We start from the raw sequence: 26,015 nt of genomic DNA, 5'->3' as shown, positions 1-26,015 counted from the left end.
TAAGACACATATACGTAGATCAGGGGAACAGAAGAGAGTCCGAAAATGAATTTACACATATACGGTGCAGGAAAAACAGGCTTTGTGAAGCCAAAAATGGTTACCCTCAGGCTTTCTGCTAGTTCACTGCTGTTTTTCAAGCCCCTGTTATGTGATCTTGTTGAGGCAGTCTTATGTAACTCCCTGGCTTGTAACTACTATTGTCCTTGACCACTATAAAACCTCTGCCTTCCCAATGTGGAGCAGGGAGTTCTGCGTTAGTCCTGCAGCCACCAGGGACCACCGCCTAGTATGTAAGTCTCCCTAATAAAACTTCTTCACTGCCACACTGGAGTTGCCTGCCTCTGTCTTTAGTCTCTTGGCATCCTCAAATTTTGGAAGCAAATTTCAAGTTACTGGTCCATGCCTTGACATGTAGTCAATTTGATTTTTGAAAAACCACCAACACAATTCAAAGGAGAAAAGACAGTTTTTCAAAAAATATTGTAGGAGCAATTAGATATCCTTATAAAAAGAAATGAACTTCAACCCATACTTCACACCAAACACAAAAATGACCACAGACCTAAATATAAGAGGTAAAACTATACAGCTACTTAAAGAAAACATAGGACACAAATCTTTGCATTCTTAGAGCAGGCCAAGACTTCGTGAGCATGGCCAAAAGAACACTAACCATGAAATAAAAAATTGATAAACTTAATAAAAATTAAAACATTTTGTTTTTCAACATTAACATGACTAACTCATACCCTGACAGCAAATGATTTTTTTTAATGATACCTAATTCTGTTATCCATTATTTATTTTTCAAAATTTTCATATAAAGAGTCAAGAGGAATTATGAAGCTGACATGATAAAATGAACATGCTTCTGCTTCTTGCATCTGAACATGCCTTACCTTCTGTGAAATTACACAGAATTAGCAGTGAACTAGGAAGCAATTATATCACACGCTGACCCAATTTATCAACACTGCACTCGCCCACAAGCTATAGCTCAAGCCCTGGCACAGAAACATCCTGATCCAAGCTGTGAAGCAGCCGGTGCCTACTATTTGCAGGGACCGACAAGTGTTATTAAGGAAAAAAATCATCAACAGAATGAAGGAGCCCTAAAACACTAATTCCAGCTGCCGTCAAGTTGATTCTGACTCAGGGCAGCCCCGTGAGTGTCAGGGCAGAACTGTGCTGCACAGGGTTTTCAACGGCTGATTTTTCAGAAATAAGTCATCAGGCCTTTATTCTGCAGCAGCTTTGGGTGGACTCAAACCTCTAATCTTTTAGTTACCAGCCAAGTGTGTTAACCATTTGCATCACTCAGGGACTACAAAAAACTAACAGAGATAGAAAAGTAAAGCTTTTCAGTCAATAAAAACAAAGGCTGGAAAATGTTCGTAAAATCACAGTTTTGACAAGGTGAACGTATAGTTGTTTACTACAATAAATTAAAAAATTAGCAGGGCCAAAATAAATAAAGCCTAGAATAAATGACCAGGTGAAAAAAATTTTTTCAGAGCAAAGAGAAGAAATAAGAACACTCTACCCAACAGCATCCAAGTATACTTTCTTTTCCAACACACATGGAACATTCTTTAGAATAGGCCACATACTAGGTCATAAAGCAAACCTTAGCAGAATCCAAAACACTGAAATATTACAAAGCATCTTCTCAGACCATAAGGCCATAAAGTAGAAACGAATAACAGAAAAAGCAGGAAAAAGAAATCAAACACTTGGAAACTGCTCAAAAAAGGTGGGTTACAGAAGACGTGAATGATGGAAGAAAGAAATTCACAGAATCCAATAAGAATGAAAACACTTCCTATCAAAACCTTTGGGACACAGCGAAAGCAGCGCTCAGAAGTCAATCTGTATCAATAAATGCACACACACAAAAACAAGAAAGGGCCAAAATCTAAGAATTATCCCTAAAACGTGAACAAATAGAAAAAGGGCAACAAAAGAAAGCTGCAGGCACTAGCAGAAAAGAAGTCATAAAAATTGGAGATGAACTAAATGATATAGAAAACAGACACTCAACTGAAACAGTTAACAAGACCGAAAGCTGGTTCTTTGAAAAAAATCAACAAAACTGATAAACCATTGGCCAAACTGACAAAAGAAAAACCGGAGAGGAAGCAAATAACCCAAATAAGAAATGGGATGAGCAATATTACAACTGAAATTAAAAGAATCATGTCAGATTACTATGAAAAACTGTACTCTAACAAATTTGAAAACCTAGAAGAAATGGATGAATTCCTAGAAACATACTATCTACCTAAATTAACACAAACAGAGGTAGAACAACTAAACAGACACATAACAAAAGAAGACAATGAAAAGGTAATCAAAAAACTTCCAACAAAAAAAAAGCCTTGGCCTAGATGGCTTCAACTCAGAGGTCTATCAAACTTTCAGGGAAGAGTTAACACCACTACTACTAAAGGTATTTCAGAGCATAGAAAAGGACAGAATACTACCAAACTCATTCTATGAGGCCAGCATATCCCTGATACAAAAACCAGGCAAAGATACCACAAAAATACAGAATTACACACCTATATCGACTTGATGGCAGTGGGTTGGTTTTTTTTTGGGTATATCCCTCATGAACTTAGATGCAAAAATCCTCAACAAAATTCTAGCCAAGAGAATTCAACAACAAGTCAAAAAAATAATTCACCATGACCAAGTGGGATTCATATCAGGTATGCAGGGATGGTTCAACATTACAAAAGTAATTTATGTAACCCATCACATAAACAAAACAAAAGACAAGAATCACATGATTTTATCAATTGATGCAGAAAAGGCATTTGACAAAGTCCAACACCCATTCATGATAAAATCGCTCAGCAAAATAGGAATAGAAGGAAAATTCCTCAACATACTAAAGGGGATTTATACGAAGCCAACAACCAACATCCTCCTAAATGGAGACAGTCTGAAAGCACTCCCCTTGAGATCGGGAACTACGCAGGGGTGCCCTTTATCACCGCTCTTATTCAACATTGTGCTAGAGGTCCTAGCCAGAGCAATTAGGCTAGGTAAAGAAATAAAGGGCATCCAGATCGGCAAGGAAGAAGTAAAAGTATCTCTATTCGCAGATGACATGATCTTATACACAGAAAACCCTAAAGAATCCTCCAGAAAACTACTGAAACTAATAGAAGAGCTCAGCATACAAAAATCACTTAGATTCCTCTACACCAACAAAAAGAAGATCAAAGAGGAAATCACCAAATCAATACCATTTACAGTGGCCCCCAAAAAGATAATACTTAGGAATAAATCTAACCAGAGATGTAAAAGACTTATACAAAGAAAACTACAATACATTTCATCAAGAAACTAAAAGAGAACTACATAAGTGGAAAAACAAACCTTGCTCATGGATAGAAAGAGTTAACATTATAAAAATGTCCATTCTACCAAAAGCAAATCTATACTTTTAAAGCAATTCTGATCCAAATTCCAACAACATTCTTTAATGAGATGGAGAAACATATCACCAACTTTATATGTAAAGGAAAGAGGCCCTGGATTAGTAAAGCATTACTGAAAAAGAAGAACAAAGTGGGAGGCCTTACTTTACCTGATTTTAGAACCTATTTACCGCCACAGTAGTCAAAACGGCCTGGTACTGGTACAACAACAGATACATAGACCAATGGAACAGAATTGAGAATCCAGACATAAATCCATCCCCATATGAGCAGCTGATATTTGACAAAGGCCCCAAAGCAGTTAAATGGGGAAAAGACATCTGCAAAAAGATGAAACAAGACCCATACCTCACTCCATGCACAAAAATGAGATCAAACTGGATCAAAGATCTAAATATAAACTCTAAAATGATAAAGATCATGGAAGAAAAAATAGGGACGTTAGGAGCCCTAATACATGGCATAAACAGTATACAAAACATTACTAACAATGCAGAAGATAAACTAGGTAAATGAGAGCTCCTAAAAATAAAACACCTATGCTCATCCAAAAACCTCACCAAAAGAGTAAAAAGATAACCTACAGACTGGGGAAAAGTTTTTAGCTATAACAGTTCCCATCACCATCTGATCTCTAAAATCTACATGATACTGCTAAAACTCAACTTCAAAAAGACAAATAACCCAATTTAAAAATAGGCAAAAGATATGAACAGACACTTCACACTTCACTAAAGACGACATTCAGGTAGTTAACAGATACTTGAGGAAATGCTCACGATCATTAGCCATTAGAGAAATACAAATCAAAATTACAATGAGATTTCATCTCACTCCAACAAGGCTGGCATTAATCCAAAAAACACAAAACAATAAATATGGAGAGGCTGTGGAAAGACTGAAACACTTATACACTGCTGGTGGGAATGTAAAATGGTACAGCCACTTTGGAAATTGATTTGGCACTTCCTTAAAAAGCTAGAAATAGAACTACCATACGATCCAGCAATCCCACTCCTTGGCATATATCCTAGAAAAATAAGAACCTTTACACGAACAGATATATGCACACCCATGCTCACTGCAGCACTGTTTACAACAGAAAGATGGAAGCAACCAAGGTGCCCATCAGTGGATGAATGGATAAATAAATTATGGTATAGTCACACAATGGAATACTACTCATCGATAAAGAACAGTGATGAATCTGTGAAACATTTCATAACATGGAAGAATCTGGAAGGCATTATGCTGAGTGAAATTAGTCAATTACAAAAGGGCAAATATTGCATAAGACCACTACTATAAGCACTCAAGAAATAGTTTAAACAGAGAAGAAAATATTCTTTGATGGTTACGAGAGGGGAGAGGAAGGGAGGGTGGGAGAGCGGTAGTCACTAATTAGATAAGAGATAAGAACTACTTTAGGTGTTGAGAACACACAATACAGGCAAAGACTGCACAACTGGACTGAACAAAAAGCAAAAAAGTTTCCTGAATAAACTGAATGCTTTGAAGGCCACCGTAGCAGAGGCGGGGGTTTGGGGACCATGGTTTCAGGGGACATCTTTTTAAAAAAAAAAAAAAAAGTCAATAGGCATACTAAAATCTATTATGAAAACATTCTGCATCCCAATTTGGAGAGAGGCGTCTAGGGTCTTAAACCTAGCAAGGGGCCATCTAAGATGTATCAGTTGGTCTCAACCCACCTGGATCAAAGGAGAATGAAGGACATCAAGGACACAAGGTAATTACGAGCCCAAGAGACAGAAAGGGCCACATAAACCAGAGACTACATCAGCCTGAGACCAGAAGAGCTAGATGGTGCCCGGCTACAACCGATGACTCCCCTGACAGGGAACACAACAGAGAACCCCTGAGGGAGCAGGAGAGCAGTGGGATGCAGACCCCAAATTCTCATAAAAAGACCAGACTTAATGGTCTGACTGAGACTAGAAGGACCCTGGTGGTCACGGTCCTCAGATCATCTGTTGGCCCAGGACAGGAACCATTCCCAAAGCCAGCTCTTCAGACATGGATTGGACTGGACAATGGGTTGGAGAGGGATGCTGGTGAGGAGTGAGCTTCTTGGATCAGGTGGACACTTGAGACTATGTTGGCATCTCCTGCCTGGAGGGGAGGTGAGAGGGTAGAGGGGATTAGAAGCTGGTGAAATGAACAGGAAAAGAGAGAGTGGAGGGAAAGAGCGGGCTGTCTCATTAGGGGGAGAGCAATTGGGAGTACGTAGCAAGGTGTATATAAGTTTTTGTGTGAGAGACTGACTTAACTTGTAAACTTTCACTTAAAGCACAATAAAAATAAAATATGTATATATATCAGATTACTATGAAAAATTGTACTCTAACAAATTTGAAAATCTAGAAGAAATGGATGAATTCCTAGAAACACACTACCTACCTAAACTAACAGACGAAGAACAAAAGAAGACATTGAAAAGCTAATGAAAAAAACTTCAAACAAAAAAAGCTCTAGCCCAGAGGGCTTCACTGCAGAGTTCTACCAAACTTTCAGAGAAGAATTAACACCACTACTACTAAAGGTATTTCAGAACACAGAAAAGGAGGGAATACTACCAAATTCATTCTATGAAGCCAGCATATCCCTGATACCAAAACCAGGTAAAGACACCACAAAAGAAGAAATTACAGACCTATATCCCTCATGAACTTAGATGCAAAAATCCTCAACAAAATTCTAGCCAAGAGAATTCAACATGTTAAAAAATAATTCACAATGATCAAATGGGATTCATACCAGGTATGCAGGGATGGTTCAACATTACAAAAGTAATTAATGTAACCCATCACATAAATAAAACAAGAATCATATGATTTTATCAACTGATGCAGAAAAGGCATTTGACAAAGTTCAACACCCATTCATGATAAAAACTCTCAGCAAAACAACAATAGAAGGAAAATTCCTCAACATAACAAAGGACATTTATAGAAAGCCAATGGCCAACATCATCCCAAATGGAGAGAGTCTGAAAGCACTCCCCTGGAGATCGGGAACTACGCAGGGATGCCCTTTACCATCACTCTTATTCAACACTGTGCTGGAGGTCCTAGCCAGAGCAATTAGGCTAGATAAAGAAAGAAAGGGCATCCAGATTGGAAGGGAAGAAGTAAAAGTATCTCTATTTGCAGAGGACATAATCTTATACCCAGAAAACCCTAAGGAATCCTCAAGAAAACTACTGACACTAATAGAAGAGCTCAGCAGAGTATCAGGATACACGATAAACATACAAAAATCACTTGGGTTCCTCTACACCAACAAAAAGAACCCTGAAGAGGAATTGACCAAATCAATACCATTTAGGGTACCCCCAACAGATAAAATGCTAAGGAATAAATCTTACCAGAGGTATAAAAGACCTATACAAAGAAAACTATAAGACACTACTGCAAGAAACCAAAAGAAAACTACATAAGCGGAAAAATATATCTTGCTCATGGATAGGAAGACAACATAGTAAAAATGTCTATTCTACCAAAAGCGATCTACAGATACAATGTAATTCTGATCCAAATTCAAATGATATTTTTTAATGAGACAGAGAAACAAATCACCAACTTTATATGGAAAGGAAAGGTAAGTAAAAAAAAAAAAGAAAAGTAAAGCATTACTGAAAAAGAAGAACAAAGTGGGAGGGCTCACTCTACCTAATTTTAGAACCTATGATACCGCCAGTCAAAACAGCCTGGTACCGGTACAAGAGATACATAGACCAATGGGAAAGAACTGAGAATCCAGATATAAATCCATCCACATATGAGCAGCTGATATTTGACAAAGGCCCAAAGTCAGTTAAATGGGGAAAAGACCGTCTCTTTAACAAACGGTGCTGGCGTAACTGGATATCCATCTCCAAAAAAATGAAACAAGACCCATACCTCACTCCATGCACAAAAACTAACTCAAAATGGATCAAAGACCTAAATATAAAATGTAAAATGATAAATATCACGGAAGAAAAAACAGGGACAACGCTAGGAGACCTAATACATGGCATAAACTGTATACAAAACATTACTAACAATGCAGAAGAGAAACAAGATAACTGCGAGCTCCTAAAAACCAAATACCTATACTTATCCAAAGACTTCACCAAAAGAGTAAAAAGATTACCTACAGACTGGGAAAAAGTTTTCAGCTATGACATTTCCGATCATCATCTGATCTCTAAAATCTACATGATACTGCTAAAACTCAACTACAAAAAGATAAATAATGCAATTAAAAAATGGGCAAAGAATATGAACAGACACTTCACTAAATAAGACATTCAGGTAGGTAACAGACGCATGAAGAAACGCTCAGAATCATTAGCCATTAGAGAAATGCAAATCAAAATTACAATGAGATTCCATCTCACTCCAACAAGGCTGGCATTAATCCAAAAAACACAAAATAATAAATGTTGGAGAGGCTGGGGAGAGACTGGAACACTTATACACTGCTGGTGGGAATGTAAAATGGTATAGCCACTTTGGAAATCAATTTGGCGATTCCTTAAAAAACTAGAAATGGAACTACCATACGATTCAGCAATTCCATTCCTTGGAATATATCCTAGAGAAATAAGAGCCTTTACACAAACAGATATATGTACACCCACATTTACTGCAGCACTGTTTACAATAGCAAAAAGATGGAAGCAATCAAGGTGGCCATCAGGAGATGAATGGATAAATTATGGTATATTAACACAATGGAATATTACGCATTGTTAAAGAACAACGATGAATCGGTGAAACGTTTCATAACATGAAGGAATCTGGAAGGCATTATGCTGAGTGAAATTAGTTAGTTGCAAAAGGACAAATATTGTATAAGACCACTATTATAAGAACTTGAGAAATAATTTTAACAGAGAAGAGAATATTCTTTGATGGTTATCAGAGTGGGGAAGGAGAGAGGGAGCAAGGAGGGTTTTCACTAATTAGATAGTAGATAAGAACTATTTTAGGTGAAGGGAAAGACAACACACAATACAGGATAGGTTGGCACAACTGGACTAAACCAAAAGCAAAGAAGTTTGCGGAATAAACTGAACGCTTCGAAGGCCAGAGTAGCAGGGGCGGGGTTTGGGGCCGTGGTTTTAGGGGACATCTAAGTCAACTGGCGTAATAAAATCTACTACGAAAACATTCCGCATTCCACTTTGGAGAGTGGCATCTGGGGTCTTAAATGCTAGCAAGGGGCCATCTAAGATGCATCAATTGATCTCAACCCACCTGGAGCAAAGGAGAATGAAGAACACCAAAGACACAAGGTAATTATGAGCCCACGAAACAGAAAGGGCCTCATAAAGCTGAGACTACATTAGCCTGAGACCAGAAGAACTAGATGGTGCCCGACTACAACCGATGACTGTTTTGACAGGGAATACAACAGACAATTCCTGAGGGAGCAGGAAAGCAGTGGGGTGCAGACCCCAAATTCTCATAAGAAGACCAGACTTAATGGTCTTACTGAGACTAGAATGACCCCAGAGGTCATGGTCCCCAGACCTTCTGTTAGCCCAAGACAGGAACCATTCCCAAAGCCAACTCTTCAGATAGGGACTGGACTGTACTATGGATAGATAATGATACTGGTGAAGAATGAGCTTTTTGGATCAAGCAGACACATGAGACTATGTTGGCATCTCCTGTCTGAAGGGCAGATGAGAGGGTAGAGGGGGTCAGAAGCTGGCTGAATGGACACGAAAAGAGACAGTGGAGGAAAAGAGTGTGCTGTCTCATTAGGAGAAGAGCAATTAGGAGTATATAGCAAGGTATGTACAAATTTTTGTATGAGAGTCTGACTTGATCTGTAAACTTTCACTTAAAGCACAATAAAATTTAAAAAATAATAAAATCTGAAATAAAAAGATTTACATTGGAAAAAAAAAAAAAAGAGGATTAGAGTGTGATTGTAATACCACCCTTACTCAAGTCAGGTTCTGGATCCAAGGTAAAGGGAGTTCCCTGGGGTGTGGCCTGCACCACCTTTTATCTCTCAAGAGATAACAGGAAAAGGAAGCAAGCAGAGAGTTGGGGACCTCATACCACCAAGAATGCAACACAGGGAGAATTATCCTTTAGACCTGGGGTCCCTGAGCCTGAGAAGCTCTGTGAGCACGGAAAGATTGAGGACAAGGACCTTCTCCCAGAGCCAACAGACAGAGAAAGCCTTCTGCAGCTGACACCTTGAATTTGGACTTTTAGCCTACTTTACTGTGAGGAAATAAATTTCTCTTTGTTAAAGCCATCCGCTTATGGTATTTCCTTTACAGCAGCACTAGATGACAAAGGCAATAAGGTATACCTATTACGGTACAACCATACCATTCTATGCAGTCAGAATGCCATAAATACCATTGAGTGGAAAAGCAAGTTATAAATAATATAATTTTTATAAAAATAAAAACAAACCTATGTATACTTAAAAAATTTCTACACATTTGAATTTTCTAATTCAATATATGCACATGTATATATACGTGTGTGTGTGTGCTTTTCTTGACACAGAATAAGGGCCTGGAAAAGAGAAACACCCAACTGTTACAGTGGTTATCTAGAGGGAAAAGACTAGGAGGAGGGCCTAGGGATTTTCACATTTGACTTTAAACAATGTTACATTGTTTGACTTTGTTAGATAAGTGTCAATATTTTGCAATTAAGAAAAAAAGATTCGTTTATAAACTATTTAAGATATCCACTTAAAATGATAATGAATAGTCTCAAAGTTTGTTCCTGAAGATACTCATTAACTACAAAAGGAAAGATAGTAACCTTAAAGAAGACAACCCCACAGATACCAACTTAACCAAATGATTGAGATAAATAGCACTAGTAACAAGAAATACTGATAATTCATGAACCCCTTGACATGATGCCCTGAGAAAGACACAACATCATTTTTTGTGGTATTCTTGACAAAAATGGATAACCTCATTTCAATCATGAGAAAACATCAAGCCCAAATTGAGGGATATTTTACAAAATAACTGCTGAGTTCTTTCCAAAATTGTCAAGGAAGAGTCATCAACAACAAGGGAAGACCGAGACGCTGCTACAGACTGGAGGCGACTACAGAGGAATGGCCACCAAACACAATGCGGGGCTCTACCTCGGACCCTGGGTCAGAAAAGGGACACTGGTGGGAAAACTGGGGAAAACCGAATAACAATATTAAATCCATTATTAATTTCCTGTCCTGATAATTGTACTATGATTATGGAAAATGTCAGCATTAGGGGAAGCAGGGTATGAGATAAAAGAGAACTCTGTGCTATTTTTACAACTTTTCTCTAAATCTAACACTAGTTCAAAATAAAAAAGTTCTGGAAAAGAAATGATACGGAAGATATTCATTTACTAATATGGAAAGGCATTAATATACAGCTGAGCAAAGCAGGTTACAAAGCAGTATGTGCATAATCCCACTCAGTTAAATATCACACACACACTTAAATGGGGAAAAAAATCAGGAAGAATACATACCAAGATATTAAGACTGACGGATGGTGGAACTTTAGCATCTTTTTATGTAATCTGCTTGTAAATTTACTTATCTGAGTAATCTCCTTATAGCTATTCCTATTTTGGGGAATGAATTGTAAAATTAAAAACATTTTTTCACTTAAAGCACAATAAAAATTAAAAAAAAATTACCAAACCCTTTTAAAATCTTTTAAAAATTATACATTCCAATATTCTAACTCCAATTTTTCTAGTGTACTGATAGACCAACAACTTGTTTTCTTCACATACCTGGCAACAACTACAACTAGCAGACTAACAATAACTAACATCCTATGTTGTACCTAAGGTCTTTTCTTCAAACAGTACTAAATGAAAAAGGGTGGGGTGGGGGGGAATCCTGTATATCCAATGCTATAAACCAAGCAAAGAACGTTTCTCTACTACCTAATACAGAAGGCATGGAACTGGTTATTTTCAAGTTCTCTTTAAAGAACAGGAGAAACTTGAGAGTCACCAAAGATTTAAAGGATCTTCCGGTTCAATCCCCTCATTTTACAGATGAGAAAACTGAGTCACAAGGAAGTACACTGGCTTGTCCCAGGTTAGTATCAGGGTCAGAAAAATAATTTAGGTATCCTGGCTCCTAGAGTTCAGTGTTCTTTCTACTCAACTAAATATAAATGCAAAGTTCTTTTAAAATTCATCCTTATGAAGACTTGCTCAATTTCACATTAAAAGTAAAAACAAAAACAAAAAAATTGTATTCTTTATCTTTTCTCCAAATAGAATCTCTTAGCTGCAACTGTCTAACATTCCTGAACACTATTAAACATTTTTAAATTTTATCTCTCTGTCTTTACACCCTTTAGTGTGAAGAACTGATATTTTAAAATGTTATCTCTATACTGTTGGTTGATTTGGGCAAAATGGCTATGTGTTGATGCTTTAAATGCCCTTTCCACTGATCTAACCACTAGCATCTATCCCTCCACCCCATCCCACCTTAGCTATTCCTCCAGGCCCAGCTCCAGGCCCAGCTCTGAATCCTTCCCTGATCAGTCCAATAAAATTTCTCTCCTCTGTTAACTCCAACACAGGACCTACTGAAGGAGGTCGTCGGTCAGTGCTTACACCACTCTCTGATATCATAAGTTACTTTAAATGTGCATAGCTAGCCTCTTCAACCAGACTGCAGGCTCCCGGAAGGAAGGACTTTGCCTTTCAAATCCCTGTATTCCCCACAGGCCTAGCACACGTGTACAACAAAAATTCTCAGAATAGGAAAAATATAATAAGGTATGATTTTAAAAAGTTCTCAGGAATTACTGAATGTATTATGCTTCTTGCTAGAGAAAACAGTGCAAATGTTGACAACACTGAGCCTTCTGAAATTCTTTTACAGAATTCTTATAGAACAAAGACTTTTTCCAAGGTGACTGCCACACAACTATGAAAAAATTTTTTCAACTAAAATTTGTCTTTTTTTTTTCCCCCAGATAAGAAAAAGTATACAGGATATATTTAACTGGGTGACACATGTTCAGGAATAGGAGTAGGTTTGGGTGTTTTGTTGTTGTTGTTGGTTTGTTTTTAGTTTATTATTTTCCCATTTGAGGCAGCAATGGAGCCCTGGTGGTGCCGTGATTAAGAGCTCAGCTGCTAATCAAAGGTCGGCAGTTCAAATCCACCAGCTGCTCCTTGGAAACCCTATGGGGCAGTTCCACTCTGTCCAAAAGGGTTGCTATGAGTCAGAACTGAGTCAATGGCAACAGGTTTGGTTTTTGGGGGGCAAAAATAAAATTAAGAATTTTAACTTCAATGTCCAGGGGGGGGAAAAAAAGAGCAAACACTTTTTTGTCCCCCAACATTTGGAGTTAATGGCTTTCCCAGTTGACTTCTATAAAAACAAGTTCTCACAACATTTAAACTCCCAAACATTCCAAACATTTTCCTCATCCCCATGGAGACTAAAAGATATGTTCTCAGTTCTGACCCAGGGACTTGGATGCCTATTTGGGAAGATCATCTGAAAAGGGAACTTGCTTTAAATACAGTAGATTCCTTTTTGTTCAAACCACAACTTATCCTTCCTTAGACAATTACTGGGCAACTACACAACCTTCAGAAGCCCTGAAATTCTTTTTTAAATGCTTCTTTTTTAAAATGGCAACAAAATCTGGAGGGTCTAGGGTTGTTCATAGCAATTACTGGTTTGTAACTGGAACTTCTACCTCTAAGCAGCAAGAAATCTTTTGGTTACACAAAGTTTTCTTGTAACATTATTTGACAGACTCAAGAAAGTTTAAAACCAAAACAACAAAATTCCTAGTTCAACTGCTTCTTGTTGTTAGCTGCCATCAAGTCAGCCGGACTCATGGCAATCCCATGCACAATGGGATCTGACCATTGTGATTCGTAGGGTTTTCACAGGCTCATTTTTTCAGAAGTAGATCACCAAGCCTTTTTTCCTAGTCTTAGTCCAGAAGCTCCATGGAAACTTGTTCAGCATCATAGCAAGACTCAAGCTTCCACTCAGAGACAGATGGTAGCTGCCTTGAGGTGCACTAGCCAGGAATCGAACCCAGGTCTCTCACAGAGAAATCCCATCCATAGCATATCTGATAGCCACCTAAGCCTGTCTGAAGCTTCTCAACCAACTTCTATTCTTACAGCTCATAACTTAGCCAAAATACACCTTCTTACAACTTTTATGGAAACCCTGGTGGCGTAGTGATTAAGACCTACAGCTGTTAACCAAAAGGTCGGCAGTTCGAATCCACCAGGCGCTCCTTGGAAGCCTACGGGGCAGTTCTACTCTGTCCTATAGGGTTGCTATGAGTCCGAGTCAACTCGCTGGCAATGGGTTTGGTTTTTCAGTTTGAATCTATGGCTGCTCTGTGAAGGATGGAATGGGAGCAAGCAAGAGTGAAAGCAAAGAGACCACTGCAGTTGCTTTGGTTTGGATTAGAGAAGTGGCAGTGGAGACAGGTTTGTGTACTCAAGAGCTATTATGTAGGTATCATCGCCAAGACAGGGATAACTAAACACTGATCTGCCTTCCTCTTTTCCCCATCCAAAACTCGGTCGTTCCTCTGAGTATATGATACTACCACCACCATGAATGTTTAGAACAGAAACGAGGGATCCAGATGTCATCTGTTTCCTCCCTTTTCCCTCATGCCTAATCGGCAAGTCCTTTTGTTTCTACTGTACATCCAAAATCCCCCTCAAATTCATCCACTCTCTCCATTTCTAGTGGTATTGCTCCAGTACAAGCCATCATCAACTATGGCTGAAGTTAGTGCAGTAGCTTCCTAATTGCTCCCCCACTTTGAAACACCTATCAGACATCCAAGTGAAGACCCCAAGTAGGTGGCTGGACCTGTGATTCTGGAGTGCAGAAGTGAGGTGAGCTAGAGATATAAATTTAGTACAGATGGTATTTAAAGCCAAGAGCTGGATAACTTACCCAAAAAAAGGGTATAGACGAGATTAAGAAAAGAGCTCAATACTATGCCAGGTGGTATCTTCAGAGATGGAATAAAGGAAGAAAATCCAGCTAAAGCAGAGAGAAGTTCTGGCAGGCCACTCTACTACCCTTTGGATTCTCAATCTTTCTCAGTATTCATCTCCCTGTATCCAATAAACCATCCTCTCCTAAAGCCTACTCTATGACACTCCACTACCCTCACCTCCTACCTTCTTAGCTGCTCTTTTTTGGGGGTCTTTCCTGGTTCTTTTTCCCCCATTTTCCACCCCTGACATTCAGTCATCCTTGGTCATTTGTTCATTCCTTCTCTTTCTCTCTCTCTCACACACACACACTTTCTCCCTCGAAGACTTTATCTACCTACTTTCACAACTTCAACTTCCACCTCTAAAATGATGACTTTCAAATATTTAGCTAAGTGTTACTCAAAGTGTAGCCCATAATCCAAGAGCCAAAAATTAGCAGGGCCTACTTGTGAAGCCCTGATGGCGCAGTGGTTAAGAGCTCACTTGCTAACCAAAAGGTTGGCAGTTCAAATCTACCAGCTGCTCCTTGGAAACTGTATCGGACAGTTCTATTCTGTCCAATAGGGCTGCTATTAATTAGAATCAGCTTGACCACAAAAAGATTTGGGGTTTCTTCTTTTTTTTTATTTGGTTTACTTGTGAAAATGCAAATTCTTGGACTCCCATCCCATATCTACAGAGTCAGTGGGATGAGTCCCCAGCAATGGCTTTTATAAATGTCCAATAAGTCATACTTATTGTTTCACCCTAAATGCACGTTAGGTGCTGTAAAGGATACAGTAGGTTTCATCCTTGCCGACAGCAGTAAGACAGAAAAATGACATGGCATCAAAGACGGAAGTTTGATTTAAAGAAATCAGAAACTACAACCAGGAATAAGACGGTAATGAACTTGGTGCGATTTCTTACCCATATTTATTACTTTACTAATTCCTTTGTTTCCCAATAATGGTTTAAAATAAAAATCACTCAAATGGAAAAGAACCTTTGAGGTTGTTTTTCTTGACAGCAAGGACAAAGTATACTGGGAAGCCAGTATCTTACTCTACTGCAGGATAAAATTCATGATGATAACTTTATAAAGAAAAGGTAGGTAGGATGATCTCTGGAGCCCTCAATTAGCATGAGAATGCATTAGGTGCACCTAACCTGATTATACCATCATGAAAACCTGAAGTGCCTCCATGTTCTCTAACTCTAAAATCCCCCTTTCTGACCAAAACGCTCAGGCCTTACAATTATGTCAATAGTATGACCTTTAATTCTTCAAATCTCCCAGAATTCTGGTTTTGGCTTTGCTTACCTCCCTGTTTCAGCTCGATTTCTAAAGTTAGCCAACGTAGTCATCATATAGAGAGGTCTAAGCCAAAAAAAGTGGTTAAAAGTCACAGGTTCTCACCCACATACACTACCCCATCTTGTATTAAAATCCTTTGAGCACTTGTCATATCTGTATGACTAAACTGTGAGTTCTCTAAGGCTGTATTATATTTCTCTTTGCATCTACCACTGTGCAAAACCCAAAGCTGTATTCAAAGAAATCTAACATTTCTTGAAGGAAACAGTCTGCCACATAAATTCTAGCTCAATTCTTGGACCGTTATTTCCAACTCCAAATTGGTGGAGCTCAGGTTAATGAGGTTTTATTGTACCACTGGGAACGAATATCAAAGCTTTAAATAAGTATTAGTCATCCTGGGAGATATCAAACTACAGTAACACTTCTGACCAAAGTGCAGTTTCTTCGCCCATTCTAAAATTTAAAAAGCACAAACTAACTTTAAGCCCAGATGTTTCAGTGGCTTCTTAACTTTTGCTGCCTTCTCATTCCTTATCATCTCAAACAGATGCTTCTTCCCTGGCTACTCGTCATGAACACAAGTGAGATTCAACTGCCATTGGGGACAGAGGATGGCTGCAGGGCACTGCTCTAGTCTGTGGCTAAACCCTCACTTCAGCTCTCTTTCTAGCTGGTTGTTATCTCCTAACTAATCTTTCTAGTCCCTGGGGGTTGATTCTTATTTCTGTGGCTCACTCTATTCTCTCATAAAATAATGCTGAAGTGTGTGCAAGGCGAAAATACTTCAAGAATGCCTTTATTAAAATTACAAGCCAAAGAAACTTCAGAAAGAGGTGTATATCCTATACTTCTTATCTGGTGCAATACAAACAAACTGAAAATACTCAACATCATGCGGAGATCGATATTTGTCTATTTCCTATGAACCTCCCCATTAGTTCTCCGGGGCCCCCAGAACACTCCCTACCATTGCCGTCTCCCTCTTATCCTCCTCAGCCACCTTTTTCCCAGTAAGCCAGACTACTGACTCAAACTTGCTCACTATCTCAGCCTTCCCGTTCTTTCAAAATAACAAGGACAAAGTATAAATTCCGATACTAACTTATGGTATTGTTGTTCCGACATCAAATGTCTGGGAGCCCCTTCTTCACCTTTAAAAAGCAGAGACAGCCGACGGGTGTCTCCACTGAAGATTAGGCCTGGGGTTCTCAAGATGCTATAATGAAGGACTACAATTCCAATACCCCACATCTTGACCTAAGTGGACAGTGGCAGCACTCCCTGTCACGAGCAAGGCCCACCCGGTCAGACATGCAAACACCAGCAGGTGCTGCGTTCTGGATTCCTGTCATCAAGAGGGGTTAGCACTGCGTCTGCGGAAAATGGCTCTTCCTCCAACCCCGCCTCAGCCCCTACGCCAAACCCTCTGAAAACAGAACCAGTTCTTTCTGCTCAGGTTAGAGACACGCTAGAGCTCGTCAGGACTAATAAATGGCGAAGTCATTCTATTTCGTCGACTTGGTATGCAGGAATGTGGGTGATGACTAACTTTATTCCGTGGCTGCCTTCCAGATCAATCCATACGGCCCCCTCCCCAGTGCCATGGTAAGGGGTGAAGCCCCACATCCTCCACAGGCGGTGGGGAGGAACTGGCGCGGCGGAGGGGGGACAAAAGGAACTTGCTACGAGGACTTACAGATGCCAGTCTCTGAGGGGCCTGGGGCTGCTCGGTGCTGACTTCCATCCTCTCCGCATCCCCGGCCTCCTCGTCCGCCATCTTGAGGGGAACTGACACCCGCAGTTCCCGAGCCCCGGCGGCAGACCAGAAGAAACCTGTGGCCCGTCCGAGAGAAGAGGGGCGACACTTTTACGACGGCCCCTGAAGTCAGGTTTGACGCAGAACCGAGCAGCGGCTTCCGGTCCGCTTCCCGGAAGCAGGCGTCACGACCTGAGAGGGTTGAAGACTTTTTTTTTTTCCCCCAGAATTTCCTAGTCCGCTGCTTGGTGGCTGAGCGGTTGCGTCTGATTTCGGTGCTGGAAACTGTTGCATCTACGAGGTAAAGAACAAATTCAGCGACCATAATAAAAGGAAGAAAACTGTCCAAAGCGAGAACCTCTCCTGAGTCTCTTCCTGCCTAGGTGGTTGTCCTGGGTGTGTTTTGGCTCCCAATGTAGCTGCGGTAGTTCCCAAATCCCATGAAGTGAAAAAGAAAGTACTTCATAAATTCTATGTCTACGAATCTAGCTTGTCGGCTCTCCCACACACGCACAAGAAAACCCGGGCTTCAGTTTTTGGGAGGCGCGGAGGATGGTAGTGGGGACTTAAGGAAAAATTGGGAACCATGGAGTCATTTATCGACAGAGGGAAGACACGGTAAACTAGTACATCCGCATTATCTGCTTTGGTACACACAATACCATACACCTCTTAAAAGGAACAAGATCGGTTTATGTGAGAAGATCCTCTAGACAAATTAAGTTCTTTAGACGACTTGCCGCAAACTATATATTTGCACATACGTGCATTTAAACGCAAAAAAAAAAAAAAGAGCAAACTAATAATATCTCTAGGACTGGAGAAGGTGGCCAAGAGCTACTTTGGCTTTATCTGTATTGTTTTTAAATTGTTTACAAAGCGAGTAATTTGAAAGTGTATATTTTAATGAAGACAAAAAGAAAAAGCTTATAACACTCTGGGAAGAAAGCAGTGGGGAAGAAACTAAGTCTACTCTTAAAGACCTTCCAAATGCTGTGGTCCGAGTTGATCTGCAGGACTTCTACATAGAAGCTCTGATTCTTTAAGACTTTATGCATAGATGCTCTGTGCTAAAAGGAACTACCTACTGGGTGATAAAATAGTGTTTTTCAGGCTTTTTTGCCCAAGAGCCACTAGAAGAAATTCATTTTACATCTCACTGGAGTATGCATCTTAGAATTATATATGTATGTATACCGAAACAAAAGTTTCCTGCAACAATCGTCATACCTAAGTGTTGTTGGTAGCCGCTGCTTAACCATTTGCACCACACAGGGACTCTTAATAACTCAATTTGATATAATATTTTGTATTCTATTCCAATATATTCAAGCTTTTAAAACAAAATGCTGGCCATATTCCATTAAGTTTTTACAACCCACGATGAGTATTGTCCCATGTTTTGAAAAAACTGCACTAAAAGATAACTTTGTCTTTTTCTTTCTTCATGTCTTTGCTCCTGTGGCTCTCTTTCACTAACTTAGCCTCCTGTGATGGTTGAGATTGTGTGTCGTCTTGGCTGGCCATGATTCTCAGTGTTTATATGTGATCCCTCCCATGACGGAGTCTACTGTGAGTAGCCAATTAGTTGAAAGGCAGTTTCCTTGAGTGCTTGGCCTGCATCTGGATGTAAGTGGACATTCTGGCTTTTGACTGCTCTGGCTCCTGCAGCTGCATTCTTCTGTTCATCTGACCTCCTGTTCTTGAACTTGAGCTAGCAGCTTATCTGCCAATCTTTGAATTTGTTTATCTTCACAGCCTGTGAGCAAGAGCCCTGCTCTCTGACTTGCCAATCATAGGTTCAACAGCCCCTGCAGCTGTGTGAATCAGGAGAAGCCTCTATCTTGATCCACGGACTTGGGACATTCCAGCCTCTAAAATCGAGTGAGCCGTTCTATACACCCCAGCCTAAAATACCCCGTTCTATTTTTATCTTACTCCACTTCCATTCCTGTTTCCCTGGAGCCCTTTCCAACTCAGCATTGCCCTAGATGAATGAAATGGACTACAAAATGTAGAAAGAATTATAGCAACCATTTAGTGACAACTTAATTCAATCAAGGCACTGTTTTAAATATTATACATTCTTCTTTAATCCTCATAACAACCCCATAGGTTGAAGGTATTACTTCTGTTTTACCATTTTCCAGATGAGAGAACTGAGCTTGGAAAAGTAGAGCAGAGATTAGAATCCAGTTCAAGTCCTTGTTCTTAATCATTTCATTCTACTATCTTGTAACAAGTACAAGTATTTTACATATGAAAAGTACAGTGTCTTAAGGTAGAGGAAAATGAGTTGTTTATGAAAATCGTGCAAGAATAAATGGTTAACTCTTTAGGAAAAGATTAAGTCAGATCCTTACCTCAAATTATATATCAAAATAACTCTGGATGAATTAAAGAGTTAACTGCTAAAAAAAGGAAAAATACATATTTTTATAATGTAGTCATGTCAAGCTTTCTAAGCATGGCATCAAAGGCAGAAAATTAAAAAGACGTAATTTCATAAAAAATAAAAACATAAAATTAAACTACACAAAGTTAAAAAAGATAAACTGAGAAGAAATGCCTGCAGCATACATGACAGACCAGAGGATACCCCAATAGAAAAATGGGCAAAACACATAAATATGCAACTCATGAGTTTTTATAAATATATGGGGAAAGGAAACCCTGGTGGCGAGGTGGTTTAGTGCTACAGCTCCTAACCAAAAGGTCAGCGGTTTGAATCCACCAGGTGCTCCTTGGAAACTTAGTGGGGCAGTTCTACTCTGTCCTATAGGGTCACTGTGAGTTAGAATCAACTCAATGGCAATGGGTTTGGGTTTTTTGGTACATGGGGGAAAAAAAAACTAGTAAGCATAAATGCAAATTAAAAATGGCATGCCATTTATTGCCTATAAATTTGACAAGATTTTTTTTTTTTTTTTTAAGGAAGTATAATATCCAGGGTTGGTAAAGTGTAAATTAGTTATCTTACTGGAAGGCAGTGTGGCAATTGTCAAAAGCCTTTGTAGAAAATGCATATTCTTTGGCCCAGTGACTCTCTTTTTAAGACTTTTTCCTAGAGAAGTAATTCAGGATGCAAGTGATGTTTTAACTACATCATTCTTGGTAATGGAGAAAAGTTAAAAACAATGGAAATGTCTTAACAATAGAGAATACTGACTAAATAAACTGTAGTTACCCATACAGTGGAATACTCTGTAGCCATAAAAATGTACAACAGTGATTATCAAAGTGTGGTCCACAGATCCCCTGAGGATCCCCAAGACTCAGGAAGTCTGTGAGATCAAAACTATTTTTATAATAATACAAAGAAGTTATTTGCCTTTTTTTTTTTTTAAACTGTGTTGGTGTTTGCTCTGATTGGTGTGAAAACAATGGAGGGTAAAATCGCTGACTCCTTAGCACAAAATCAAGGCACCAAACTGAACTAGTCATAAAGCTAAACCAGTAGTCAGTACTTTGTTTACCACCAAGCACTTGGAGTTAAAAAAAAAAAGAAGGAAAAAGCCGGTTTCCCTTAGAATGTCCTTGATAAAGCAGTAAAAATTGATTTTATTAAATCTCAAACCAAGAATTTTTTTTCATTGTTCTTTAAGTGAAAATTTACAAATCAAGTCAGTCTCTAATATAACAACTTATATACACCTTGCTATTCTAGTTGCTCTCCAGCTAATGAGACAGCACACTCCTCCTCTCTACCGTGTATACCCCATGTCCATGCAGCTGGCTCCTGGCCCCCTCTGCCTTCTCATCTCACCTCCAGGCAGGAGGTGCCCACATAGTCTCATGTGCCTACTTGAGACAAGAAGCTCACTCCTCACCAGTAACATTTTCTGTCTTATAGTCCAGTCTAAACCCCGTCAGAAGAGTTGGCTTTGGGAATGGTTCCAGTCTTGGGCTAACAGAAGGTCCGGGGACCATGACCTCCAGTGTCCTTCTAGTCTCAGTCAGACCATTAAGTGTGACTTTCACAAGAATTCGAGGTCTGCATCCCACTGTTCGTCTGCTCCATCAGGGATTCTCTGATGTGTTCCCTTTCAGGGCAGTCATTGGTTGTAGGCGGGCACCATCTAGTTCTTCGCAAACCAAGACTTTTTATAAAAATGTGAAAAAAACAACCAAACTAGTAAGCCAAGAAATAAAGAAAACATTGTTTATGTTGAAATGGGAAACAGATATAAAGCCTGTTTGCCATGTACAGAAGTGTGATTGTTGACATGAAGAGAAGCACTTCTGCAATCCAGTTGTAAGCTGAACTAGCACTTTTTTCATGGAACACCAATTTTACGTAAAAGAACAACTGACAGGTTAACTATATTACTCAGACTTTGTATTTGGCAGACATTTTCTCAAATATGAACAAAGTACTATGGAAGGAAAACTAACAGTTTGTGTTGTCTGTGATCAAATTTGGAAACCCTGGTAGCGTAGTGGTTAACTGCTACGGCTGCTAAGCAAAGAGTTGGCAGTTCAAATCCACCAGGCGCCTCTTGGAAACTCTATGGGGCAGTTCTACCCTGTCCTATAAGGTCACTATGAGTTGGAATCGACTTGACGGCAGCGGGTTTATGATCAAATTTGAGCTTTCAAGTGAAAATTAGAATTGTGGAAAACTTCTATCTGCCATTGTGAGCTTGACAAAAATCCCAGTGGGATCAGTGACAATGTTAGCACATAACACACACGCTCACATGGTTAAATACTCGACTGCTAACTGAAAGGTTGGCAGTTTAAACCCACCCGCAGCTCCTAAGAGGAAAAGACCTGGCAATCTGCTCCTGTAAAGATTACAGCTTAGGAAACCCTATGGGGCAGATTACAGTTTAGGAAACCCTATGGAGCAGTTATACTCTGTCCTATTGGGTTGCTATGAGTTGGAATTGACTAAGTGGCACACAACAACAACATGTATACATATTGTAATGAAATGTATCGACATTTAGAAGATCTATATAACTGACTCACCAAATCAGTATCTTCCAGATGACCAATGCAGGATATTACAAAATTCTCCATGGTTAAAAGAGCCATTCGAAGTGCTAAGTAGACCTACGGAATTCAATATCAAAGAGTACAAAAAATTTACTGATACGGTTTCAGGCTCCTCATTGTAACTGATCTTTAAGAAACTTGTCAAGTTCTGGTGTAGTATCAATAAAAGAATATCCACGATCATCTAAAAAGGCTGTTAAAATGCGCCTCTCTCCTCTATGTATCTGTGCGAGGCCAGATTTTTTTCTTTGTATACTTCAACAAAAACAACACATTAAAATATACTGAATGCAAAAGCAAATATGAGAATCCTGCTGTCTTCAATTAAGCCAGACATTAATTTGCAGAAATGTAAAACATTGCTACACTTTTCAATATTTTTTTGTTTTGTTTTAGAAAAGTTATTTTTCATTTTAAGATGTTATTTATGTTAACTTGTATTGGGTTATTATTGATATTTTCAATTAATATTTTTAAATTTATTTTTATTTCTAGTTTGGTAAATATCCACATAACCAAAAAAAAAAAAAAAAAAAACCCAGTGCCGTCGAGTTGATTTTGACTTATAGCGACCCTATATAAAGAGAAGATTTTTTAAGATTGGTAAGGGCCCCTGAGACCACAAAGTTTAAGAACCACTGTTGTAGAGCCATTCTTATTGCTTTGGGAAGATTTTCATGATACATTGTTGGGTAAAAAAAGCAAGCTACTAAAACAGTATGATTCTATTTTTATGAGATAAAAATACACCTATGTATTTAATGAGGAATAATAATCACCAAAACATTACTCTGTTATCCCTGGGTTGCATAATTTTGGAAATCTTTATTTTCTATTTAACTGTATTTTCCAGTTTTTCTTTCCCTCCTGTCAAAAAGAAAATTTCAAAGATTGAGGCAAATTTTAAATTCATGAGTTTATTTGAGCAGGAACAAATGATTCATGAATTGGGTAGTATCTTAGTTACCTAGTGCTGCTATAACGGAAATACCACAATTGGATGGCTTTTAACAAAAAATTTATTCTCTCGCAGTCTAGTAGGTTACAAGTCCAAATTCAGGATGTCAGCTCCAGGGGAAGGCTTTCTCTGTTGGCTGTGGAGGAAGATTCCTTGTCATCAGTCTGCCCCTGGCCAAGGAGCTTCTCAAGTGCAAGGACCCAGGTCCAAAGGATGCACTTTGCTCCTGGTGCTGCTTTCTTAGTGGTTTGAGGTCCCCAACTCTCTGCTTGCTCTCTGTGTGCAGGCCACACCCCAGGGAAACTGCCTTTACATTGACTCTATCAGGGAGGTGACTTGAGTAAGGGTGGTGTTACAATCCCACCCTAATCCTCTTAACATAAAATTACAATCACAGAATGGAGGACAACCACACATACACACATTTTGGGGGGACATAATTCAGTTCATAATAGGCAGCATCCAAACAAAGTGAAAAGTTGCTCCAGCAACAGGAAAAAAGTCAAGGGTTTATACAGCAAGAACAAGGAAGTGAAAAACTTAGGGTTTTTAAAATAAAATTACAATCACAGAATGGAGGACAACCACACATACACACATTTTGGGGGGACATAATTCAGTTCATAATAGGCAGCATCCAAACAAAGTGAAAAGTTGCTCCAGCAACAGGAAAAAAGTCAAGGGTTTATACAGCAAGAACAAGGAAGTGAAAAACTTAGGGTTTACCACTGTTAAAATAGGGCAAAGTGTGTTCAAGTAACATGTAGCAGTTGGCGATCATGTGGTCTGTTATGACAATCATCAGGATGACCTGAGGAATTATTACTTTTGGCATAGCACACTTTATGGGTCACAGGGCAGTGAACCCAAGGTCTCTTACTTATTCCTGAGTGGGTTAATTCCTTAAGTTTGGGGTAGTTTCGACCTTTGAATTGTTAGGCTCCAGCAAGTCTGGATAGTATAAGTTTTTATTTTTACACTCCTCATGGAGGCACTAGTAGCTATGTACCTAACCTCTGGGATGAAATTTACTGCATTTGAATTTCTTTTTTTTTACCACATGCTGGCTGTCTGACTTTAGGCAAATTAACCTGAGGCTTGTTCTCCTCATTTCTGTTAACAAGACTGTTTTCCTTAAGTGATGGTTGTGACGATTCGGTGAGACACTCCACCTAACACGCTTAGCACACAGCCTGGCTTTGTTCAGTGAAGTGCCTGGAGTTCAGTACAAGCTAGGTACTGTGGACATTTTTGTTTTTTCTGACTGTCCTGCATCCAATGACACTTTTTTAATTGGGGAGGGGTGTGGTCCTTCCATTGTGGGAAGTCTTGTCCTTTCAGACTGTTCTTGCTAAGAAAGTTAGTTGTGCCCCGTTTGTTTGTTCCTTTCTTTTTATTGCACTTCAGATGGTTTACAGAACAAACTAGCTTCTCATTAAACAGTTAGTACACGTTTTGTGACATTGGTTAACAACCCCACGACATGTCAACACTCTAACTTCTCGACCTTGGGTTCCCTATTACCTTCTTTCCTGTCCCCTCCTGCCTTCTAGTCTGTGTCCCTGGGCTGTTGTGCCCCTTTGGTCTCATTTGATTTTATGGGCCTGTCTAATCTTTGGCTGGAAACCCTGGTGGTGAACTGGGTAAGAGCTACAGCTGCTAACCAAAAAGGTCAGCAGTTCAAATCCATTAGGCGCTCCTTGGAAACCCTATGAGGCAGTTCTACTCTGTCTTATAGGGTCCCTATGAGTTGGAATAGACTCAATGGCAATGGATTTGGGTTTTTTTTTTTTTCCTATAATCTTTGGGTGAGGGGTGAACCTCAGGAGTGACTTCATTACTAAGCTAAAAGAGTATCCGGGGGCCGTACTCTCGGGGTTTCTCCAATGTGTGTCAGGCCAATAAGTCTGGTCTTTTTTTATGAGTTATAATTTTGTTCTACATTTCTCGCCAGCTCTGTCTGGGACCCTCTATTGTGATTCCTGTCAGAGCAGTCAGTGAGGATAGCTGGGTACCATCTAGTTGTATTGGACTCAGACTGGTGGAGGGCCATGGTAGTTGTGGTCTGTTAGTCCTTTGGACTAATCTTTCTCTTGTGTCTTCAGTTTTCTTCGTTCTTTCTTGCTCCCAAAGGGGTGAGACCAGTGAAGTATCTTAGAGGGTTGCTTACAGGCTCTTAAGACCCCAGATGCTCCTCACAAATGTGCCTCCTGTTTCTTGGTCCTCTGAAGTTCCTTGGGCTTCTGCTTGCTTTCCAAGCTTTCCTGTGCCTCCTGCAGAATCTGTGAGCCCCTGGTATTCCTTTGAAACTGAAAGATGACTAATTGATACATATAATACAGTTTTATGATACAGTTTTTCATGTTCTATCTTATCGCCCTCTCTAATTTGTTACTCTTTGAGCCCTATGCTTTCCCCTGTTCAGTGAGGGACATCTCCTGGTTCAATAGTACAGACTGTCAAGACCTGAAGGCCCGTAAAAGAGAGTCATGGCCAGGTCCCAAGTCCCAAGCTCTTGGATGATAAAATGAAT

The 26,015-nt window shown here is 39.4% G+C and overlaps 1 protein-coding gene across 3 annotated transcripts in view; it reads right to left on the bottom strand.

The window, feature by feature from the left end:
• Positions 1-17,924, bottom strand: part of UBR1 (ubiquitin protein ligase E3 component n-recognin 1) — a 155,548-nt gene extending 137,624 nt beyond the window's left edge. Inside the window, exon 1 of one of the 3 annotated variants that reach the window (XR_010323102.1) lies at positions 17,464-17,921. Coding sequence is in view for 2 of the 3 variants with exons in the window: in XM_064292073.1 (XP_064148143.1) it covers positions 17,464-17,544 (81 nt within the window). In the remaining variant the exon portion in view is untranslated. Of the gene's footprint in view, positions 1-17,463 lie in introns of all 3 variants that reach the window. The other 2 variants (XM_064292073.1, XM_003418686.4) reach the window with 2 other exon arrangements.
• Between the last annotated feature and the right edge of the window lie 8,091 nt (positions 17,925-26,015).

This window comes from Loxodonta africana, chromosome 10 (genome assembly GCF_030014295.1).
Source record: "Loxodonta africana isolate mLoxAfr1 chromosome 10, mLoxAfr1.hap2, whole genome shotgun sequence".
Taxonomy (NCBI): Eukaryota; Metazoa; Chordata; class Mammalia; order Proboscidea; family Elephantidae; genus Loxodonta; species Loxodonta africana.
This window is presented reverse-complemented; position numbering and strand designations above follow the sequence as displayed.